Source organism: Mus musculus, chromosome 8, assembly GCF_000001635.26.
Source record: "Mus musculus strain C57BL/6J chromosome 8, GRCm38.p6 C57BL/6J".
Classification (NCBI taxonomy): domain Eukaryota; kingdom Metazoa; phylum Chordata; class Mammalia; order Rodentia; family Muridae; genus Mus; species Mus musculus.
The window spans coordinates 45,953,345-45,975,505 of NC_000074.6; the positions used below are offsets into that span (position 1 = coordinate 45,953,345).

A 22,161-nucleotide genomic window follows, 5' to 3' on the forward strand; every position below is an offset into this window, starting at 1 on the left:
TCTAGCTGCATATGTAGCAGAAGATGGCTTAGTCGGCCATCAGTGGAAAGAGAGACCTATTGGTCGTGCAAACTTTATATGCCCCAGTACAGGGGAATGCCAGGGCCAAGAAGTGGGAGTGAGTGGGTAGAGGAGTAGGGCAGGGAGAGGGTATAGGGAACTTTCGGGATAGCATTTGAAATGTAAATAAAGAAAATATCTACTAAAAAAAGAATAAAAATAATGTAAATCTAAGAATATAGGTCAGCAACCCCGGATTATGTCATTAGGCAACAGTGTTTATTAAACAGCGTTACGATCAGGAAGGGCATCAGAGTTGAGCCTCGTGTTTAAATTTCCTTTACCCGCCATGGAGCCATTTGTTCCAGAACGTTGTGTACTCTCTGAGCCACCAAGAGGATCTAGAAGACTAACTGCTTTCCCAGAGTGGTTGAGGAGGCATTCTTGTAGTTCTTCACGTTTAATGCCCTTAAAATCAGAAAAGAAATGAGCATTTAATCTTACTAGTCTAGATATTATACCTTCACATTCTTTAAATGTTCCTGTTATTTTATGACATAAAATCCTACAGCAATTGTCTGTGGTGCTAGTAAACTTGGGGCCTGACACACTCCAGATAAGAAATCTGTTACAGAGCTCTTTGGAACCCCAGTCAACAAGCAAAATATTCTCATCGACTAAAAAAAAAACAAAAAAACAATCAAACAAAAAAAAACAACAACTCTGAATTAAAAAGGTATACTTAGAAAATCTAAGAAGCAGAAAATATTATGAAATGCATTTTACCCATGCGTCTATTAGCTTTCAAATCAGTATAGAAGGGTTTGAAACTGGACTCAGGGTGATTATGAGCACGTAAAGTGAGGCTTCCATAAGCTAAAAGCTACTAACACACAATCAACTTCTGGGTTTTCTGAAGAACAGTCAGTTGCTGCTTCTCTGCCCTAAGCACCTTACTAGTGCACCAGAGAACTCTCTCAGCTTTGCTGATGGATAGCAGAGACCACAGAAAACTTAACAACCCCACAAAACATCCCAACTAATTGAAGGTAAGTGTGAAGGAGAAAATTCCGGTTTCATTATCTTTTCTATTAGATGAAGTTGGCAGAGAACTGACAGAGCCAGTGACAGGTGGCTCATCAGAGGATAAAGCTAAAAGGATAGAGAATAAGGGTTCCATGTCTCCTATTTCCAGATCAATGCTCTGCCAACTGGCCCACACAGACCATCATTCCTAAACGCAGTGACTTGAAAATAACAAATTTACCCTAATATGCAGAGTATCTGAATCACCTGGCTGTATGGAGAAGCTGCTTAGAGAAATGGCTCAGCTTTAATTCTTTCAGAGTATTTTAATTTTGTTAATGCTAAATCTATTTCACTTTACAAAACTGTAAAGTACTTTGAAGAATAGACATTATATGTATATATTATATATGTGTATAATATATATACATATATGTGTGTGTGTATATATATATATATATATATATATATATATATATGATACATTGTCATCATTATCAATTACCAACAATATACATCTCCAAAACCTGTTCACCTGAACCTACAGGAAGAATCAATACAAACCACAGTCTTGGAATTAGCTGCATATTGCATCTAATGAGGGCCTTTCATCTTGACCCTGCCTTGTAAGCCAGAGACTGCCTAGACTGCATGGTTTCACTTCTATTTACCACTTGGTGATGTTATAGCTACTGAAATCTAGCATTTGTAAAAATGATCATTTAACATAAAATCTGCATGTACTACATGCTAGGTGATTGCAATATTGTTACATTTTAAAAGATGAGTTCATGGGAAAGACATTAATTGCAATAGTTCCAAAGAAGTTTAAAACAAATGTACATGTAATAATCACAGGGTGAAAAGCAATAGGAAAACAAATTCTTCTGTAGTTAACGCTGCTGATGTTTACAAACAATCAAGAAATAACTACGAGCTTAGCATCTTGTCTAACAATATAAGAATCATACAGCTGCATGAGCAAAAATACCTATAATGTAAGGTGTAACACAATAATAATCCACAACAGACCAGTTCTATAGAGAGCTTCAGTAGAAGCTTTGCCTGGGGAGATCAGCCAAGACTGTAGGGAAAACCAGTAGGAAGCAGGAGGGAACCATCTCATTAGCAATGTAGCAGGCAGACTAAATAACAGTTGATATACTATGGAGTTCACGTGACTGAAGCAAAGAATGCATTTAAATAAAGAAGAAGGACCACATAGCAGGTATGGCCACACAGACTTCAGCTCTTCTTACCAAAACACTGTAAACTAGACAGCATTTGATAATATACACATATTTTTATATGTACTTATTTTTAATTATCTAGAATATATCTTAATTTTACAGGTGGATACAGGGACAGAACTTTCAAGGGTCGTTAGGATTCCACATAATTGTTGAATAATAGTTAACATTAAACATCAGCAGCATTAACTACAGAAGAATTTGTTTTCCTATTGCTTTTCACCCTGTGAGTATTACATGTACATTTGTTTTAAACTTCATTGGAACTATTGCAATTAATGTAACGTACATAATATCCAAGGAGTCTCAAGTGACTCATAATGAATACACTCCATAACGGAGGCAACAATCTATCTATAATATGCTGACACTGCCTTGTTTTTAAGGTTGTATGTGTATGAGTATTTTGCCTGCATGTATGCACCATGTGGTACGTGCAGGGGCCAGAAGAAGGCTTCAGATCAGCTGGACGAGGACTTGCAGGTGCTTGGGAGCCGCCAGGCGGGTTCTGGGGACCCAGTCCAGGTTCTCTAGGAGAGCAGCAGCCCGTGCTTTTAAGCACTGAGCTCTCCTCCAGCCCCTGTGCTCAACTCTTCCATTTTTAAACTATGGACAATAGAACTGGAAAAGACCAAAGACTTAGAGAAGCTGCTGGCTTTGTAAAGGACCCAGCAGAGCCCCCAGACAGGCAGCTCACTGCCATCTGTACTGTTAGGGCACCAAAAAGGTAGAAATAATCTTTCTCGGTTTACAGACTGCACATAAGCTAAGCCTACCTTTTGACATTCAGCGCCATTATACTTTCAACGGGTCTGCTTTTTGGTCCATTGGGTGGGTGGAAAACCCTTTCACCTTTCGAAGGAATCGCCTTTTCCACTTTGACCACGTAAGGGTCCGCTGAGTGTGCTGGGTAAGGGTCAAATGCCCCTGCTTTCATTCCACCAGCCTATAAGCAAGATACAAAATTCCACAGTCACGAAGTTCCTATATACTTTTCTAGCCGACGGAGTTGGTTTTACATTTAAAGAAAGTTATTCATTCTGTTCAAACCCCAGCAAAGGGTCTCTCTGCTGCTAATTATATAGGATCCAATCATTGTAATGCTAGTAGTTTTCTATAAAAAGAAATGATGGAAATGTTTGTGGAAGATAATATTCCATGCTGTTATCAAGCATTGATGTTTTATAGCAACTTTAATCAGGCTATCAATTAGTAATTTAGTAAGCCTATTGATGAAGGAATGAGACAAACATAAGCTATATTTCTCTATGAAAGGGGATAGGGAACTTGGCATTAGCAATCCCCCCACCCAAAGAAATAGCATGGTCATAGATGGAGCACGGAAACTGTGTCTAGTAAGAGAAGTTCATGCAAACATGTTCTACCTATGTGATATAGACCTGAAATCACTTGGACATGTTAAACTGACTTGACAGTATGTTTATCTTTGTTATATAATCACTGAGATAATTTTATGTGGTGACTTATGGCTGTAATTTCAGCCAAGAGCCAAGGATTAAAATCTTCATTTTGAAGCCTACCTGGGCTTCTATTAACTAGTGCTGGTGGGTAATAGTTAGGGGAGGAGGAAGAAAGAAGATAGGGATATAGCTCAATGGCAGAAAATTTGCCTATAGAGGGTAAAGCCCTGGGTTTGATCCACAGTAATGTAATGAGAAGAAGGAAAGAAAAAAAGGCAAGCAAACCAATTCATTCTGTGAAATTATAATCCATTTAAATTAAGAATCCTTTGGCTTGTAATATGTAAAGCCAAAACATATGTAGATTAAAACTAGAGAGTAGTTATATACATATACTTTTTCTCAAAGTATTATATGTATATTTTAATTAACCAGAATAGCTTTCTGTTTTCAAATTCTTGACTTCATAGTTATCACAGAATGTTCAGGCATCCTTCAGAAGCATCCCATGAAAGAACTAACACTAGTGTGCACTATTAGCTGAAACGTAAACATCCAAGACATCTTGAACAGGTCGTTCTACAAAGGGGATACTGTGCTGGCTAGCTTTTATGTCAACTAAACTTGAGGTAGGGCCATCTGGGAAGAAGTAATCTTAATCTAGGAAATGCCTCATAAGATTGGCCCCAAGGGAAGCATGATGGACATTCTCTTCATCAATGACTGGTACCATCCCTGGGCTAGTGGTCTGACTGTATATAAGAAAGTAGTCTGAGCATCACAGTAAGCAGCTCTCCTCCATGACGTCTGCTCCAGTTTCTGCCTCCAGGCCCTCTAGTCTCCTGGCCTGACTTCCCTCAGCAATGGATTTGTAGACTGGTATAAACCTTTTCCTTCCCAAGTTGCTTTCATCATGGTGTGTCATCATAGCAATAATAATCCTAAATAAGACAGAAATTGGTACCAGGATAGTGGGCTATTGCTGTGACAGACCTGACCATGTTTGAGGGAAAGAAATATGGAAAGTATTTTGGAACTTAGAGTTAGAAAGGCTGTTGAGTGGTCAGAAATCAGTAGGCTGTTCTGTGGGAGCTTGGAAGAGAAGAATTTTGAGAGCAGTGCAAAGGATGGAGGCCTGGATTGTGAGATTCAAGAAGGAAGTTTGAGAATCCTTTAAAGACTTCGGTCGGGCCATTGGTCATTTGAACTAAGAACCACTAAAGTGATATGTTGGGGTTGATCCTGTGCACTGTGTATTCGATGCTGAGTTCTGTGCCCCCAAATCAGTCTGCGGTCTGGGCATGGGCGTTGTATTAACCAGTGTGGTGCAAAGAATGCTCCCAGTAATCTCGAACTGGATAATAAAAGGCTGGCACCTACGCCTGGGTGGGAGAGAGAGGAAGAAGAGACTGAGATTATAAGGTGGTCTCGGGGAGGGACTAGGAAGAGGAGAGGAAGAAGAAAGTCAGCCATGCGGCAGATGGACCATGAGCATGTGGCCAAGAGAAGCTCACCCTGAGCAAATACATGGAATAAAGCAAACCAGGCAAAACTCAAACACAGAGTAACATAGGGCCTGTGTCTGGGATGTAGGGTTGTATAGCTCAGAACCTGCCCAGTCTAGACCTACAGCTTGTTAATTAAAATACCAGGTTTCTCTGTGTCTTTTATTCCAGAGGTAAATGGGCTAGAGTGGGGCAGGAACCCTCCTCCCCCATAAAATTATTTCAACATATGGTATCTAGGGCTAGAATTGACTACCTTGAGATTAAAAGTCTCATGCTTTACTGACTGAGGGTTAAAAATACAGATTTTACTTATTGATGATACCTTAGAGCGATGTCACACAATAGATTATGTGTTTGGTTTTATAGAGTTTGGAGAACTGAGATATGTGCACACGTTGACGCACAATACTATTGATGCATGCTCAGAATTCCAACAGGCATTTGCCTTAAATTCTAAAAAGGATGATTTTAAGATTGAACATTTATTAGAGATGATGGCTATCTCAGAAATGCCTTTGCACATTAAAACTGATGATGCCCAGGCATATGCATCCATTAGAATACAACAATATTTTTTAGACATTATGGCATAAAACCTGATTCTGGGACAGCTTCACAGAAAGCTGATAACCTCACTTGGTCCATCATCACAGACTGCTCCAGTCAGGACTTCAATTAAGCCCTCACCTTTCTCAGCATGCAGAGACCAGACAACAAATGCTACAGCTAATTGTCTAAAGACTGACTTGGCTATTACGCCAGTTTGGGGGTGGGGTGGGGGCAAAAGAAAAGTGACACCTCAAATGAACAGGAAACAATTTTAAGAGATGTATGCGTCATTGGCAAAAGCTGGAGTAGGTGTATTACGCATGGGTGCACTATGGGTGATGAATGTCACTGTTTTAGGAGAGTTGGTTACGTATTGCTAATGGTCTTGGTCAGGGAGGAAACAATGAGGGAGGGTAGACTCAGGAATTCCTTTTTCTCTCTTTTTTCCCCCTCTATCCTCCTTTCTCTCTTAACTATTAGGGGAGAAAGGGGAGAAGGGATGGAAAGAAGGGGGAATATAGGAATAATATAAGGATAATGGGGGAAGGTAGATTATTGAATCTACTTTTAGACCAAAGAGTACTAACAACCAAAAACCTTACATTGATATAGATCCTTGTAACTTGATGCAAATTTGAGGTTATATTTTGCTACAACATAATATGTATATATATTTCAACTCCTCTTTGAGACACTGTACCTAAGTGATTCTTTAAAATGCAACATTAAGTTCCAATCCTTTTAGGGGCTGCTATTATAAACTGTTTAGCATAATTAAGAAATGCAAGTTAGCAGTAAAACAATCAAAGTCATGGTCATGTTAGATACTAGGCTAGTCAACAGAAATATGCTTCCTAGGTTGAACAGATAAGAAATAGCTAGTAACAAGCAATGTTTGCTAATTCAAATACACTAGAGAGATGGTCTTCAAAAACCTCAGAAACCTACAGATTTATGACATTTTAAGATGTTTTATTATTTTTTTTAACTTGAAACATATCAGCTCTTGCCAGCACCCCTTTCTGCTTCAAAGAAGATGATGAGCATCAAAGAATCTCCTTATGGGGTTTGCTTCAAATGTGGCAAAACTGCCCTTGATTCAACTACTTCAACTGAACAAACATGGATGCAGGGAAGTCAACCGAACAACTGTGCAAGAAAAAGATAGGCAAGTATATCATGATTCCTGTTTCACAGAAAAGTCTGTCAGATATCCTGGGCCATAAGGCTGATGCTCCTACAACTCAGAGAAATGTTGGGGTAACTATCCAGACAGCCAACTTTCTCTAATGTTTGGAAGCTGCTTGCCTGCACCTCCTACTTAGATAATATTTATTCCTTCTCAGGTCTCCAGTGGGGTTGAAGAATAGATACTTACAGTCTCACAATTAAGGCTTACATTATTTAGAATTTAAATTGTTTCCTGTTGATTTGAGGTGTCACTTTTCTTTTGCCCCCACCCCACCCCCAAATTGGCCAAATTGCCAAGTCAGTCTTAAGACAATTAGCTGTAGCATTTGTTGTCTGGTCTCTGTATTCTGAGAAAGGTGAGGGCTTAACTGCAGTCTGGACTGGAGCAGTCCCAAAGTGAGGATATCAGCTTTCCGTGAAGCTGTCCCAGAATCAGGTTTTATGCCATAATGTCTAAAAAATATTGTTGTATTCTAATGGATGCATATGCCTGGGCATCATCAGTTTTAATGTGCAAAGGCATTTCTGAGATAGCCATCATCTCTAATAAACGTTCAATCTTAAAATCACCCTTTTTAGTCTCGGTTCTCCAAACTCTATAAAATGAAACACATAATCTATTGGGTGACATCGCTCTAAGGTATCATCATTAAGTAAAATCTGTATTTTTAACCCTCAGTTGGCAGAGCATGAGACTCTTAATCTCAAGGTTGTGGAGAAGCAAGAAAAGATTGGACTCCCTAACCTTAAGTATAAAAGCAACTAAAAGTGATACAGAAGAAACGAGCAGATAGACCAGTCAGCTGGAATATAAATTAAGAAATATATTCTCAAAAGTGAAAATTTTTACTTTATAAAGATAACCCTTTGGGGCTAGAGAGATGGCTCAGTGGTTAAGAACACTGGCTGCTTTTGCAGAGGACCTGGGTTCTGTTCCCAGCACCTATACTGGGTGACTCACAACTCTCTGGAACTCTATGTCCAGGGACCCCATACCCTGCATGTACACAATGCTCATGCATACGTATTCCCAGATGCAACAGACTAGAAAAGGTACAAAGGTACAAAGGACAAAAATACATGCATCCTTGTAGAGTCTATAGCAAGATGAGAAGGATCTGCCAGAAACAGAAAGGTCAAGGTTCAACTATGTTCATAAATAGTCAAAGCACTTTGGTTTTTATGCTCACCACTTACAGGCTTCAGAAAGAAGCAGCAGGAGACGATTATTTTCATTGTTTCAAAACTTACAGGATGGCTTTCAAAACTTCATTGGAAATTCAAGCACATCTGAAGCAAACAGCAATTGCTTCACTACAACACCTTTCTCATTCCAGTCATGCTTTGTGGCTCCGCAGAGGTGGGTATGCATGTATGCACTCATGTGTACAGCTGTGCTTGTCAGTGCATGGGCATGTGGGGGTCAGACATTGATACTAGATGCCTTTCTCTTCCACGTGCCACCTTCCGTGTTTGAGACAGGGAGCTCTCTAAATCTGGAGCTCACTCTTGGCTACCCTGGCTGGCCAGCAAGGCCCTCCGGATCAGCCTGTCTCCTCCCTCTGCCCTACACCTATTACCAAAGCTACATGCGCAGGCTGCCAGGCTGAGCTTTGCCTGGGTGCTAGGGGTCCAACTGGAGGTCATCATAGCCATCTCCCCAGACTGCTTTGTGGCCTTATAGGATCTTGTAAATCGTCACACAAAGAAAGGCTTACATGGGCACTTCAATGATTTGACAGCAAAACACAGGTTCTCCCTGCCCCCAGCATCCTCTCTTTCCTCATTCCCTCTGGCCTTGCTACATAGCCTAGGCTAGACTTGAACCCCCAAATCCTCGTGCTTCAAATACGGAAGGATGGGGATTACAGACATGCCCCCCCCCACCACACACACACACACTCTCTGCTTGAGATTGTGTTTCTTTATAACGCTCAGTTACTTCTCATCCCAAAAGTTTTTACCTTTTTACCAGGAGAGGAGGGCTTAAAGGGCTTGAAAGACACTTCCTTCTTTTCTTCTCTCCTAAGGGGAGGTAAATGGTGCTCTAAAAAGTAAGGGTTAGTATCAAAATAGTCCTTCGGGTGAAGATGCAGCTTGAAAGGTGACCCTTTGATTAGTCGATGGTGCTCTTCACTTTCTTTCTGTGAATTGAAGAGTTTCAAAGTTAAGACACAATTCAAGACCAAAATCACCTTTTAAATCAGTTGTCCATGTGCAGACTCTAAAACACATGCCACTGGGTGTGCTGTCGAAAACATTCCCTTATGTTCAACTTCTATGGTTAAAAAATGGAGGATGAGGATAAAGGAAGGAAGGAGGGAACAAGGGAGGGAGGGAAGAAGGGAGAGAAAGGAAAAAGGGAAGGGAAGGGAAGGGAAGGGAAGGGAAGGGAAGGGAAGGGAAGGGAAGGGAAGGGAAGGGAAGGGAAGGGAAGGGAGGTAGGCAGGGAGGGAGGGAACGAACATACTTGCTGATGAGTAAGCACAACCTTCCCTTTGGACAGAATCTACTTGAGACTTAACAGTCCGTCACCTGAACAAGTTCTTGCTGCTTCCTGGACAGCAGGAAGGAAAGGCTTGGTCTCTAAGTCCAATCCTGGCTCCTTCCTACTTTTTAGCATTTCTCAAGAATTAAAGGAAAATGCTGCCCTTTGGTGTCACATCTTTGAATTTAATGAGAATACTATTTCCCCTTGATGTTGTTAAAGATCAAATGAGATTATGTAGAGAAAGCATTTGGCACATGGTTGGCCCTTAGCAAATATCAGATTTTAGTTCTAAGCACAAAAAAATACTTAGTGCTTACATTATAACATTTTTATATTATAGAATTTCTAGCTACATAATACTCAGCAAAACAGAAGTTATTTTTTCAGTCTTATATTACAACCCTTTCTATGTGGAAGAACTAAATTTAAAATTGCTAGTTCTTGAAAGAACGCAAAAAGATTGTGAAATACAGATTTAGAAAGATAAAATATTGATGTTTTACATTCTTACACACATGAGATTTGATGTTTCATCATTTAACAAACTGAATGGGAACAATTTAAATGAGATCAAAGTGCTCAAGAGAAGACATTAGTAGGCTGTTCTGGCTAGATTTATCTCAACTTGACACAAGCGAGGATCATATGGAAAGAGGTACTCTTGGTTGAGAAAATGCCTCTATAAAGTAAAGTAGCATAAAGACAGGCACATCGACCAATGGAATCAAATTGAAGATCCAGACATAATCCCACACACCTATAGACATTTGAATTTTAACAAAGAAGTCAAAAGTACACAATGAAGAAAAGACAGCTTCTGCAACAAATGGTGGGTAAATGGGTTGGCTGTATGTAGAAGAATACAAACAGATCATATTTATCACCCTGCACAAAGTTTAACTCCAAATGGATCAAGGACCTCAATGTAAAACTAGATGCACTGAATCTGATAAAAGAGAAAAACAGGATAGACTTAAATTACTTGGCACGGAAAAGGACATTCTGAACAGAACATTGACAGCATAGCCACCAAGAAAAATAATTAATAATAAGACCTCATGAAGCTAAAATCTCTGTTCAGCAATGGACATGATCATGGGGCAAAGCAGCAGTCTACAGAATGGGAAAAGATCTTTGCCAATTATAAATCTATTAAAGAATTAGTATCTAAAATATATATATAAAAGTATAAAACCTGAACATCAAGAAAACAAATAATCCAACTGAAAAATTGGGAAAGAACTAAGCATAGAGTTCTCAAAAGACAAATGGCTGGAGAACTTAAATTTTTAACATCCTCAGTCACCAGGGAGACAGAAATTAAAATTACTCTGAGATGCCATCTTACACTGGTCAGAATGGCCAAGATCAACAAAACAAATGGCATCTCATGCTGGTGAGGATGTGGAGCAAGAGGACCCCTCGTCCATTATAAGAGGAGTGCAAGTTATGGGAAACAGTGTGGCCATTCCCCAGGAAGCTGGGATTCCATCTACCTCAAGACCCAGCTATACTGCTCTTGGACATTTACCAAATGACGCTTTATCCTACCCCAAGGACACTTGCTCAGCCACGTTCACCGCTGCTCTATTCACAATAGCCAAAAATTGGAAACACCCATGACGTCTATCAACTGATGAATCAACAATGAGAATGTGGTACATGTATACAATGGAATATTATTCATCTGCTAAGCAATGTGAAATTCTCAGGTAAATGGCTAGAACCAGAAAAAAAAAATCATCCCAAGGGAGGTAACCCAAAAAGACAAATATGTGTTTTTCTTCTATGTGAATGATAGCTTTTAAGCCATTTATACGTATGCTACAATCTGAATAACCACAAAGGTTATGTGCCTAGTAAGGAACCAGCAGAAAGGAAAGGAGCTCTCAAGGAAGAGGAAATAGAATATATTATTATGGAGAGATGAGGGAGGAGTTAGAACAGGAGGATTAAATAGGGAAAGGCATGGAAGTGAGGGGTAAGGGAGAAGAAGGGGAGAGACAACTAACGCCAGAGGTCATTTGAAAAGCCATATAGGAACCTACTACTATAGATGCTTCCTAAAATTCAGACAGATAGGAAAGGAATCTAAACAGAACCAACAAATAACAGGGGAAACAAAGCCCCAACTAGACATCTTATGCTAAAATCTCCAGTATAAGAAATGAAAATCTTGTAAGATGCTGGTCCAAGGAGTCCCATGAAAAACCTTAAACCATACAGGCTATTGATAAGACTATATATGTTACTCTCCATGACATGATGGTAAGACTCTATTGTCATCAAAAACTGAGAAGTCAAGCTGGTGTCTAACTACAAGTGTTACCCGGCTAATGTTCACGATTCTGGAAGGCTCTCTGCATGTTATGGGAGGAGAATTAATAGCTCTTCATCCTTAAGTCTTCACCAATATCTCCCAACTACATACCCCATGACCTATAACAACAATCTGCTCCAAAATATATGGATACAGTAGTGGCACAGATGTTTTGAAAGGAATCAACCACTTTCTGATTGGATTTAAAGAGCACTCAATGAGATGTAATCCATACCTGACACAGCCAAAGTGACCAAGAATCTAGATAGGTCATTCGCCTAAAGAAAACCCAATAGTATTAATTCTGCTAAAGGAATATAACAGTAAAATAACGCTTAATGATATATTCCTATACTCATAGATCAGTGCTTCATTCAGCCCTCATCAGAGAAGTTTGTTCTTGCAGTATATAATTAAAACAGATATCCACAGCTGGACGGTGTGCAAAGAGTGAGAGACTTTGGAGTACTCAATCTTAAATGAAATGTTTCACCAAAGCCCTCCCTCCTGTCAAAGCTCAGGGATCTAGGCAGAAGAGGAGGAAGAAAGACCGTAAGAGCAGAGATGATGGATGCCTCCAAGGAAACAGTGGCTTCCAGACACAGCGAGGCTGATGCTCACATGAACGGAGATACTGTGAGAGTATGCATTAAGTCCTGCGTAGGTTCAACCCAGATGAGGTTCCAGCAGTGAGGGAGGGAGGTAGACATGGCCTCCCACCCATAACCTAAAAGCTATCACATTTGATGCCTACTAGTAAAAATAAAGTCAGTTTTCTCCAGTGGGGTCTCACTGGGTTTGTTAACCAGGACAGGCTCCGCGCCCTGGAACTGCCCACCAACACAAAATGAGCTCAGTCGTCTTTTGTCTCATTTCGCTTTGCTTAGGTACTTTTTGTCTTATTGGTCTTTTGCTTGTTTATTTTGATCTCCATTTTTGTCCGTTTGTGAGGTGTGTGTGTTTTTCTTAGATTTGTGTGTGTGTGTGTGTGTGTGTGTGTTTAATGTTTCTTTTAAAGCAGTGATTTCTCATCCTTCCTAATGCTGGGACCCTTTAATATAGTTCCTCATGTTGTGGTGACCCCCCCCCAACCATAAAATTACTTTGTTACTACTTCATAACTGTGATTTTGCTATGGTTATGAATTGTAAAGTAAATATCTGATATGCAGGATATCTGTCATGTGACCTTAAAGAGGTCTCAAACCACAGGTTGAGAGCCACTGTTTTAAAAAGGGTTCTTCTTCTCTCTCATAAAGGTGGATGGGTAGGAAGGTAAGGTTGATCGTGGAGGAATTGTGGGAGGAGAAAACATGATCAAAATATCTTACATGGTGTGATGGTTTGTATATCCTTGGACCAGGGAGTGGCACCATCTGAAGGTGTGGCCTTGTTGGAATAGGTGTGACCTGGTTGGAATGGGTGTGTCACTGTGGGTGTGGGTATAAGATCCTCACCCTAGTTGCCTGGAGGTCAGTCTTCCACTAGCAGCCTTTGGATGAAGACATAGAACTCTCAGCTCCTCCTGTGCCATGCCTGCCTGGATACTGCCATGCTCCCACCTTGATGATAATGGACTGAACCTCTGAACCTGTAAGCCAGCCCCAATTAAATGTTGTTTTTTATAAGACTTGCCTTGGTCATGGTGTCTTTTCACAGCAGTAAAACCCTAACTAATACACATGGAAAAAAAAAAAAAAAACAGGTTTTCTTCTATTACAAAGACAACACTGCCAGTAGGCAAGTCTGTACTACATTTTAATTGGTGACTGATCTGGGAGCTCACGAATGCTGGCGCCCTTGCTGCTGCTCCTGCGTGCTCTAAAAAAACAAGCTAAGCAAGCCAATATGCAGCATCAGGTTTTGCTTCAGTTCCCACCTCCAGGTTTTTGCCCCACTTGAATTCCTCACCTGATGTCCCTTAGTGCTGGTGTGGGACCTGAGAGTGGTAAGTTTATACATAAGGCCCTCGCTCCCCAAGCTGCTACCCGTGTCTTATTGCAGCAAGGAAAAGCCTAAGCCTACATCCTGTAGCTCTCTGGGTCCTCACTCCCCTTGGAGTCTTCTGCTTTGTGTCCTCTGTTTCCCTGTAGAACTTTGTGAGTTCTTAGCCATCTGCCTTCCTTTGTCCACAATGGAGCAGTGGTCTTTTAACTATTATGTGTATCCTTTGGACACTATTTCTTAAAATGTAATTTTTATGGGAATCCATTCTAGTTATAAACTACCAAGCTCAAAGACTTCTGATTATACTGACCTGCTGTGTGGCCTGCGCATCAGAAATGCTAACACTCATATGATTCTAAAGCCTGCTATTAAAATGCAATTTAAAAAAATATTATGTGCATTGGTGTTTTGCCATACATGTTTGTCTGTTAACCACTTGCATGCCTGTTGTCAACAAAGGCTAGAAGAGGGCACTGAATCCCCTGGACCCAGAGTAACAGGTGGTTGTGAACTGCTATGTGGGAGCTGGGACTCAAAGCTGGGTCCTCTGGAAGAGCAGCCAGTGCTCTTAACCACTGAATCATCTCTCCAGCCCCACATAAAAAATGTTTAAGACTCCTGTGTTTACTAGACTGTGGCTATGTTTTATCAGACACTATTTGTTTTACTAACTGCTGGCCTAGAATGTTGCTATCAACATGCAGATACCTCAGAGATCAAAAGAGACAGAACAAAATAAAATTTTATTGTGAGTTAATTTTCAAAGTTGAACAAATAAAGGTTGAAACTTTCAAGACATATGACTTTACCTTATAACTCTGTCTCGCTGCGTCATATAAGTCAGAAGAATGTGAAAGCTGCTTGCCTATGGTAACATTGGCATAGCTAAAACAAAAAAAGGCGTAGGTAATGGTGAATGAGAGCTCAGGTGATGTTGTAAATTCATAACAAATTACACAAAGGTACTAGGAATATCTTACCCATATCCAGTTCCTTTTTTTCCTGGGTTGGTATATAAATTCTTCCCCGGTGGCTGATACTTGTCCTTGGGTTTTATCTGAGCACTGAAGAATGGGACAGGACCACCAATTGTTCCATAATAGCTTCCTAATCCACTTCTTCAATGCCATTTGGAGGTTTTTTTTTTTAAAAGGAAGATATTAAAATGTCACATTCTATGTTATATACATCACCACAAGTTTATTTTAAAGGATGGAAAAAAGCAGAAATCTTGGAAGATTTCCTGTACCAAACATGTGTTTCCTTCTGTGGAGGGAAGAAGCCTTGAATCAACTGGAAATCAGTTGGTCACCCCTGTGGGTTCATGTCACTGTTGTGCCTATGGGCAGAGCTTGCCGCACTGCTCATTACCACAGTTCACAGCTGGAGGAGTCTGTTGATGACTTCTTGACCTTAGCAGGCTACGTGGCCCCTTTGGGACTATGAGGGCTAGTCATCTGGAAGGAAGCACCCCTCACCACAGGGCTCAGGGATCACTTCAGAATAGAGGGTAATAAGACTGTAAGAGTTAGAGGTGGGGGAGGACCAGAGCAAAAAGCATTTCTGGACATGACAGGACCACTTTACTCCTAAACTCAAAAGTATTTGTGGCTATTTGTACAAGTCCCTCGCAAGATCCAGCTAGTAACATGGTAGCACCGAAGGGCATGAGGCTGACCCGCTCCCCCTAACTTAGAAGCTATGGACAGTCAATGCCTCCTGGGAAAGGAGAGTTGGTTTTCTTTAAGGGTGTGGCCCCCAGTGGGTTCCCCATGCTCCAGGGGCTGCCCCCACGCCCAGGAGTATATGAACACACACCCAGGAGTATATGAACAGCACAAATTGAACTCCTCAGGTTATTCAGAAAGGAAAAGAGGACACAAGGTTGGGGTGAGGCTGTGGAGAAACAAAAGAGGGGAAGGGAAAGAACAAATATGATTAAAACAAATTATATTAATTTCTCAATTAAGAAAATACTATTATTTATGAAAGAGTACCTGCTAGATAGAAGTCTGAACTATAGAAATGAAGTTTCACAAAGTTCAAGTATTTAAGCAGGAAGTTAGACTTTGGTCAGCCCTCACCTACCATAAATCCTAAACTAAATCAAACTTATCAAGTGGGAATGAAAAATCGTATTTTATTTATTTATTATATCTTTTCTTTATTAGATATTTTCTTTATTTACTTCAAATGCTATCTCGAAAGTTCCCTATACCCTCCCCCCGCCCTGCTACCCTACCCACCCACTCCCACTTCTTGACCCTGGCGTTCCCCTGTACTGAGGCATATAAAGTTTGCAAGACCCAGGGGCCTCTCTTTCCAATGATGGCCAACTAGGTCATCTTCTGCTACATATGCAGCTAGAGACATGAGCTCCGGGGGTACTGGTTAGTTCATATTGTTGTTCCACCTATAGGGTTGCAGACCCCTTCGGCTCCTTGGGTACTTTCTCTAGCTCCTCCATTGGGGGCCCTGTGTTCCATCCTATAGATGACTGTGAGCATCCACTTCTGCATTTGCCAGGCACTGGCATAGCCTCATACGAGACAGCTATATCAGGAAAATCCTGCTGGCATATGTAATAGTGTCTGGGTTTGGTGGCTGAAAAATCGAATTTTAAATCTTTGTTACATTATAGACTAGCGTCATATGGCTTAATGGAAAGGAAAAAATAAGAATTTTTCACATCGACAGCTGGCATAATCCAACTACTGGTAAATCACTATAATTGTCCAGGTATTTAAAAATAATTTAACCATGATAAATTCTTTTCTTTGTTTAAAAAGGGTTTCCCTTCACTTCACATTCTTATCTTTATTTTTTTTATTTTTTTATTTATTTGTTTTTTTTTTTTTTTGAGACAAGGTTTCTCTGTGTAGTCCTGGCTGTCCTAGAACTCACTCTGTAGACCAGGCTGGCCTTGAACTCAGAAATCTGCCTGCCTCTGCCTCCCAAATGCTGGGATTACTTATTTATAATTTTTATAAGCAGAAAAATACACAAAGCATAAACAGCATTTTCCTAGACATTTTCCCCATTATTACTTTTGCAAATTTTTTGAAAAAAAAGTAACTGCATTACTTAGTTATATTTTTATTATATGAAACAATAGATACCAGTGACCCAGAGAGTAAAAAAAACATGGTAAAGATCTATTTAAAATTACCTATCAGTTTGCATCACCCAAAATAACTGTCTCCACACAAGCCATTCATAGTTAAAAATTGGATCCTACAGGAAAACATCTACTTTAAGTTAGAGAAAGTCGAAGCGGACTGGTAAGACATTTCCCCACAGTACTTACGGCTTTTTCTCTCCGCTACTAGGGATGAAAGCTTTGCCTAGGTTCTTTTTGGATTCTGCCAGCATATACCGTCTCCTCACTTGATTCAAATTCACGTAGCCTTCCCCTTCAAAAATCCTTGCAAACTGGGAATCAAAGTATCCTGCCTGGAGACTGGACATTTCTTTGGTTCCCCCCGGTAGGATCTGTCTATTTTTGCTTGCAGCCTCATTAAAGGGTCCTTCAAAGATAAAGAGCATTATAATCTTGACTTCAATCCGAATTAAAGTGAATTAAAAAAAATGATGAGCCAATTAAACGTTTGCACTGGTAAACCATTAAAAAGTCTGCATACCGGCAACTGTGATATAAAATCTAAGAAGTTTTCTTGAAAACATTTGAACATTAGGGCTGAAGTGAGGTTTTGTCTGTTTTTTTGTGGTTGTTGTGTTGTTTTTAAACTCAGCTGTTTTGTTGTTACTGTTGCTGGGTTTTTTGTTGTTGGCTTGTTTGTTTTTTGTTGTATTTTGTTTTGTTTTGGAGACGGCGTTTCTCTGTGTAGCCCCAGCACTCCGGGAACTCACGCTGTAGATCAGACTGGCCTTGAACCTGTCTGCCTCTGCTTCTGGAAGAAGCCAGGATTACAGGCATGCAGCACCAAGCAGAACTGGGGTGAAGTATTACACACTCTGAACCTCAGAGGCCTTAAAAGCTCATCTAGCCCAGTGGTCCCCAGTGGCCAGTAGGGGGCAGTGCTTCTGTGTGATAACGGGAGTTCCACACGCTCACATAGACGCGATCCTCTCCGTGTATGAAACAGCTTTCAGTGACGGTGACAGCCGCGGGCAGGCGGTGGCAAACACCTCTAATCCCAGCACCCAGGGAGCTAGAGACAGGTGGGTCTCTGAGTTCGAGACTGTCCTGATCAACAGTGAGTTCCAGGACAGCCAGGGCTACACAGAGGAACCCTGTCTCTGCTTCCGGGGCCCGTGTTCACAGAATGTTCCCAGCACTAACTTTGTAAAAAAACACATGAAACAGCCCAACAGCTGCCTAGACCGTAAACTTTCAACTGTCATATTTGCACAACAAAATAGTCCAGAAATTTGTTTAAAGGTTGCTTTTTTGTGAATATGTAGATTTTCATAATTTGAATCTTGAAGGCCTTAACTTCCTAATGGCAAAGAGGTGTTTTGTTTTGTTTTGTTTTGTTTTTCTTTTTTAAATGTACACCTGTAGCTACTGACATGTGAATTTAATTATGGTCATTTAAATTTCTGTTTGTTTTTAGTAGACCAGTTTTTGGTTTCTGTTTGTTTTGCATTTTTGTTTGAAGCAGGTCTCACTATGCATCCTTGGCCAGCCTGGATTTTCAAATGTAGACTAGAGTGGCCTTAGAATCAGAGTGACCCACCTGTCTCTTGTTAACTTACATTTAAAAAAAAAAAGAGGTTGTACACGTCACCTCACAGTCTACCGTGTAAACCCCCAATGAGCCTTTTTTGCTGTGCTCCATTACCCACTTTCCTTTCACAGGTAATGATACTGTGTGGCCCAGAGAATGCGCAGATACGGTCATGGATACTGTATACCACTTTTTCACTGTTAACACTTAGCACAATACATACATTATTCTATACCTTGTTTTCTAGTTGATCATTTGCTTTGGGCATGTTTCTATAGCAGATGATTTTTTGATACACAGAACCTTAGCTGAGACTTTGAAGGGATATATTTACCATTCTTTTTTCTTGAGACTGGTTGTCCCACAGTCCAGGCTGACCTGAAACTCCCAATCCTTCTGCCTCCAACCTCCCAGGTACTAGGATTACTTTAATGGACCACCACACTCAGCTAATTTTAGATTTCTTATTACGGCTTTTCTTGATAAAGAAATCTTTCAGATGTTCAGTTAGCAGTGTGTTTTTCAGATGAGTGGTAATGGATACCCTTCATGGAGTCAAATGATTTTTTTACACTAGGGTCCCTAGAGAGATGGCTCAGAGGTTAACCACACTTATTCTGTCAGAGAACCTGAATTCAGCTCCCAGGACTTCCGCATCCAGGAAATCTGATTTCCCCTTTAGACCTTCAAGGACCCTAAGTACACATTTGGCACACATACATACATGTGGCCAAATACACATTAAATAAACAAATAAAAAAATTACACAGCTGAACGTCCACTACTCTAGAAGAAAGTTACCAATGGAAGGAAATAAAATTACCCATGAAGAGTAAACAAAGCTGGGGTCAGAGAGATGGCTCAAGTGGTTAGGAGCTCTTGTTTCCTCACACCCACATGGAAGCTAACCGTCATCTGTAACTCCAGTTCCAGGAGAACCAACACCCTCTTCCGGCCTCCCCAGGCACAATGCATATATATGGTACAAAGACACACATGCAGGCAATATACTCATACACATAAAAGAAAAATAATCAAATCTTAAAAGTTTTTTTAATAAATGAAAGTAAAGAAGCCCTGTAAAATGAGCTTCCCACTCTTAAACTAAGTTCTTCCTAAGTCTGCTGCACTAACACAAGTTGTCACAATATACGGTAGAACTCAATGCTCTAAAATATGTACCATTAAAGAATAAATACTGCCAGGCATGATTGGCATATACCTTTGATCTCAGCACTCTCTCTCTCTCTCTCTCTCTCTCTCTCTCTCTCTCTCTGTGTGTGTGTGTGTGTGTGTGTGTGTGTGTGTGTGTGCGTGTGCGTGTGCGTGTGTGTGTGTGTGTGTGTGATGGCTTGAATATGGTTGGCCTAGGGAGTGTACTAGTAGGAGGTGTGGCCTTGTTAGAGTAGTTGTGGCCTCGGAGTAGGTGTGGCCTTGTTGGAGAAAGTGTGTCATCCTGGGTGTGGGCTTTAAGACCCTCACCCTAGCTGCCTAGAAGTCAGTCTTCTCATGTTTGTCTTTGTAACAAGAAGTAGAACTCTCAGCTCCCCCTGCACCATGCCTGTCTGGATATTGACATGCTCCTATCTTGATGATAATGGGCCAGTAAGCCAGCCTCAATTAAATGTTGTCCTTATAAAAGTTGCCTTGGTCATGGTGTCTGTTCACAGCAGTAAAACCCTAACTAAGACAATATGTATGTAATCAAAATCTTTGTATTGGAAATATATGCTATTCAAGTATTTTAAAATACCAAAGATACTCACGATTAAATGGTGACACATATTTGTCGCCCACAGTGATGTATTCCATCTCACTGAAGAGGCCAATCCTCTCCATATCTGTTTTCCCACCTTCTATCGGCATGATTGCTCCTTGGGGTGGTAACTTCACAAAGGTTCTTAGATCTTCTTTTGCAGCAAAATCCTACTTTACACTGAAAACTACAGGAAATTAATTTTAAAGAAAAGAATGATTATTAAATATCAAACTATTTATTTGCCATTATTTTAAGTCTCTGGATTGGTTGGTTGGTTGACTTCTTTTACGTACCCGCACAAGCCCCATCAGATAGGCTTGTGCATAGCTTTTGTGAGACCAAACTAGGAACAATATACTTTGCAGGTTAAAGTTTTTGTTTCCAGTTAAGACAGTTAAGACTAAGCTCCTGTTCATCCTGTACAGGCTACGGTTTCTATTTGTAGTTAAAGAATACGTTCCTGTTTGTCCTGCGTTAAGTGCTTCCAAGTTGAGATTTCTCCTTGTAATTAAGGACTGATCCCTGTTTCTTAGATAGGATGTAAACTGCAAAATGTCTTTCAACCAACACTAAACTTGCTACCCGATTCACATGATGTAGGAACATGACCTTGTTCCTTCCCTTTCACATTGTTCTTTGGTTTTGTTTTTACAATGTATAACAGCCAACTCTCTCAGTCCGGTGAACGATCTCTCTCTCTCTCTCTCTCTCTCTCTCTCTCTCTCTCTCTCTCTCTCTCTCTCTCTCTCGTGTAAAAAGGACCTAATGAGGCTGCCGCAAGGGGTGCTCTCAGAGTGAGACAGCCAGCAGGCTAGTACGGGCACACCCCAACACACAGCTTGCTTTAATTGGACAGTCATGGAGTTGGTCTCTTCTCCTGGAGATTCTCCGCTTTAACACCTTCCCAAGCTTCATTAACAGTCATCTTATATCCGTGGTTTGGCACCCTTTATTTTCCCCAGTGAACTGACAGCTAGGAACCATGAACTGAGTTTCAATCTCCTTCACCACATTCTTGAGGCAACGCTGCCCAGACTGGAATGGAACTCCTGGAATCAGGGAACCTCTGCCCTAACCTCCGGAGCGGCTTGAACGACAAAACCCCTTTAGTTTTTTACCATTGTCGCCCCAGCGCTTGCGGCCAATGCCTTCAACTTTGTCCCTACAATAAACTCTTTAAGTAAAACTTACAAAGTATTCATTCACACATTTACGCAATGTTTTTTGCAACCCTCTCCTTCTGGTCAGGTAGAAGTAGGAAAACAGACTTTAAAAGGCATAAATTTTGGTTTATAATCACGTAGACACGAAAATCGTGGGATTCTACCCAAGTAGAATATGGCAAGTTCCCTTCAAAAAGTTTGGCTAAGAAGGTTCCTCTGTTACAGCCCTGTCCACTGCATCCTTGCAATTTACTCAATAAATTCTTTTCTACGCCAGGAAAAAAAAAAAAAAAGTTTGGCTAAAAGGGAGAAACTGCAGAAAATAAATGGACTGATTGTCTAAGTTATTCCCTCTAAGGAAAGGTAGCTTGAAGTAGGCAGGTAGCTAAGGAAAACCCATGTCTGCGAGGCCGAGTCACCTCTCCAAAAGACACCTAATCCCACAACCAGAATCAGATGGACCCTGCTCCGGTCGGGGATCACTCCACAGCAGAGCCCGAAGAGCTCGAGGCCACGCGCTTGGCCGGGGCTCCAGCCTAGAGCGCAGCAGCAGAGGCGCGCGCCGCACAGTTCCGCAAGCTGCCGCTGGCGCATGTTAGGCCGCGTTGCCGTGGGAACGGGAGAACCCTTTCCCAACGTGCTACTGTAGGCCCTCGGAACGTTCGAACCCGCACGGCGCGTCCACGAAAACGGAAGAAAGGCCATAGAATACGTAAGTCTCAGCCAATAAAATCTCTCGAAACTAAGCCTTCTGTTTCCCCGCCATCGGCGAATAGTTTCCCTGTGGTACGCTCCGTGATGGTTGACGCGAAGCATTCTGGGAGTTGTAGTCACCTGTCGGAGCCC

The 22,161-nt window shown here is 41.0% G+C and overlaps 1 protein-coding gene across 4 annotated transcripts in view; it reads right to left on the reverse strand.

Annotated features, from left to right (window-relative positions):
- The window catches only part of 1700029J07Rik (RIKEN cDNA 1700029J07 gene), a 36,293-nt gene extending 14,149 nt beyond the window's left edge, over positions 1-22,144 (reverse strand). For 2 of the 4 annotated variants that reach the window (XR_378912.4, XR_003947334.1), the window contains exons 1-8: positions 21,735-22,144; positions 20,160-20,336; positions 17,010-17,229; positions 14,683-14,820; positions 14,512-14,587; positions 8,910-9,089; positions 3,053-3,222; positions 345-468 (exon numbers count right to left, since the gene is read on the reverse strand). Coding sequence is in view for 2 of the 4 variants with exons in the window: in NM_001359113.1 (NP_001346042.1) it covers positions 402-468; positions 3,053-3,222; positions 8,910-9,089; positions 14,512-14,587; positions 14,683-14,820; positions 17,010-17,229; positions 20,160-20,259 (951 nt within the window). In the remaining 2 variants the exon portion in view is untranslated. Of the gene's footprint in view, positions 1-257; positions 469-3,052; positions 3,223-8,909; positions 9,090-14,511; positions 14,588-14,682; positions 14,821-17,009; positions 17,230-20,159 lie in introns of those variants that run through there. The other 2 variants (NM_001359113.1, NM_001033148.3) reach the window with 2 other exon arrangements.
- Positions 22,145-22,161: the final 17 nt, after the last annotated feature.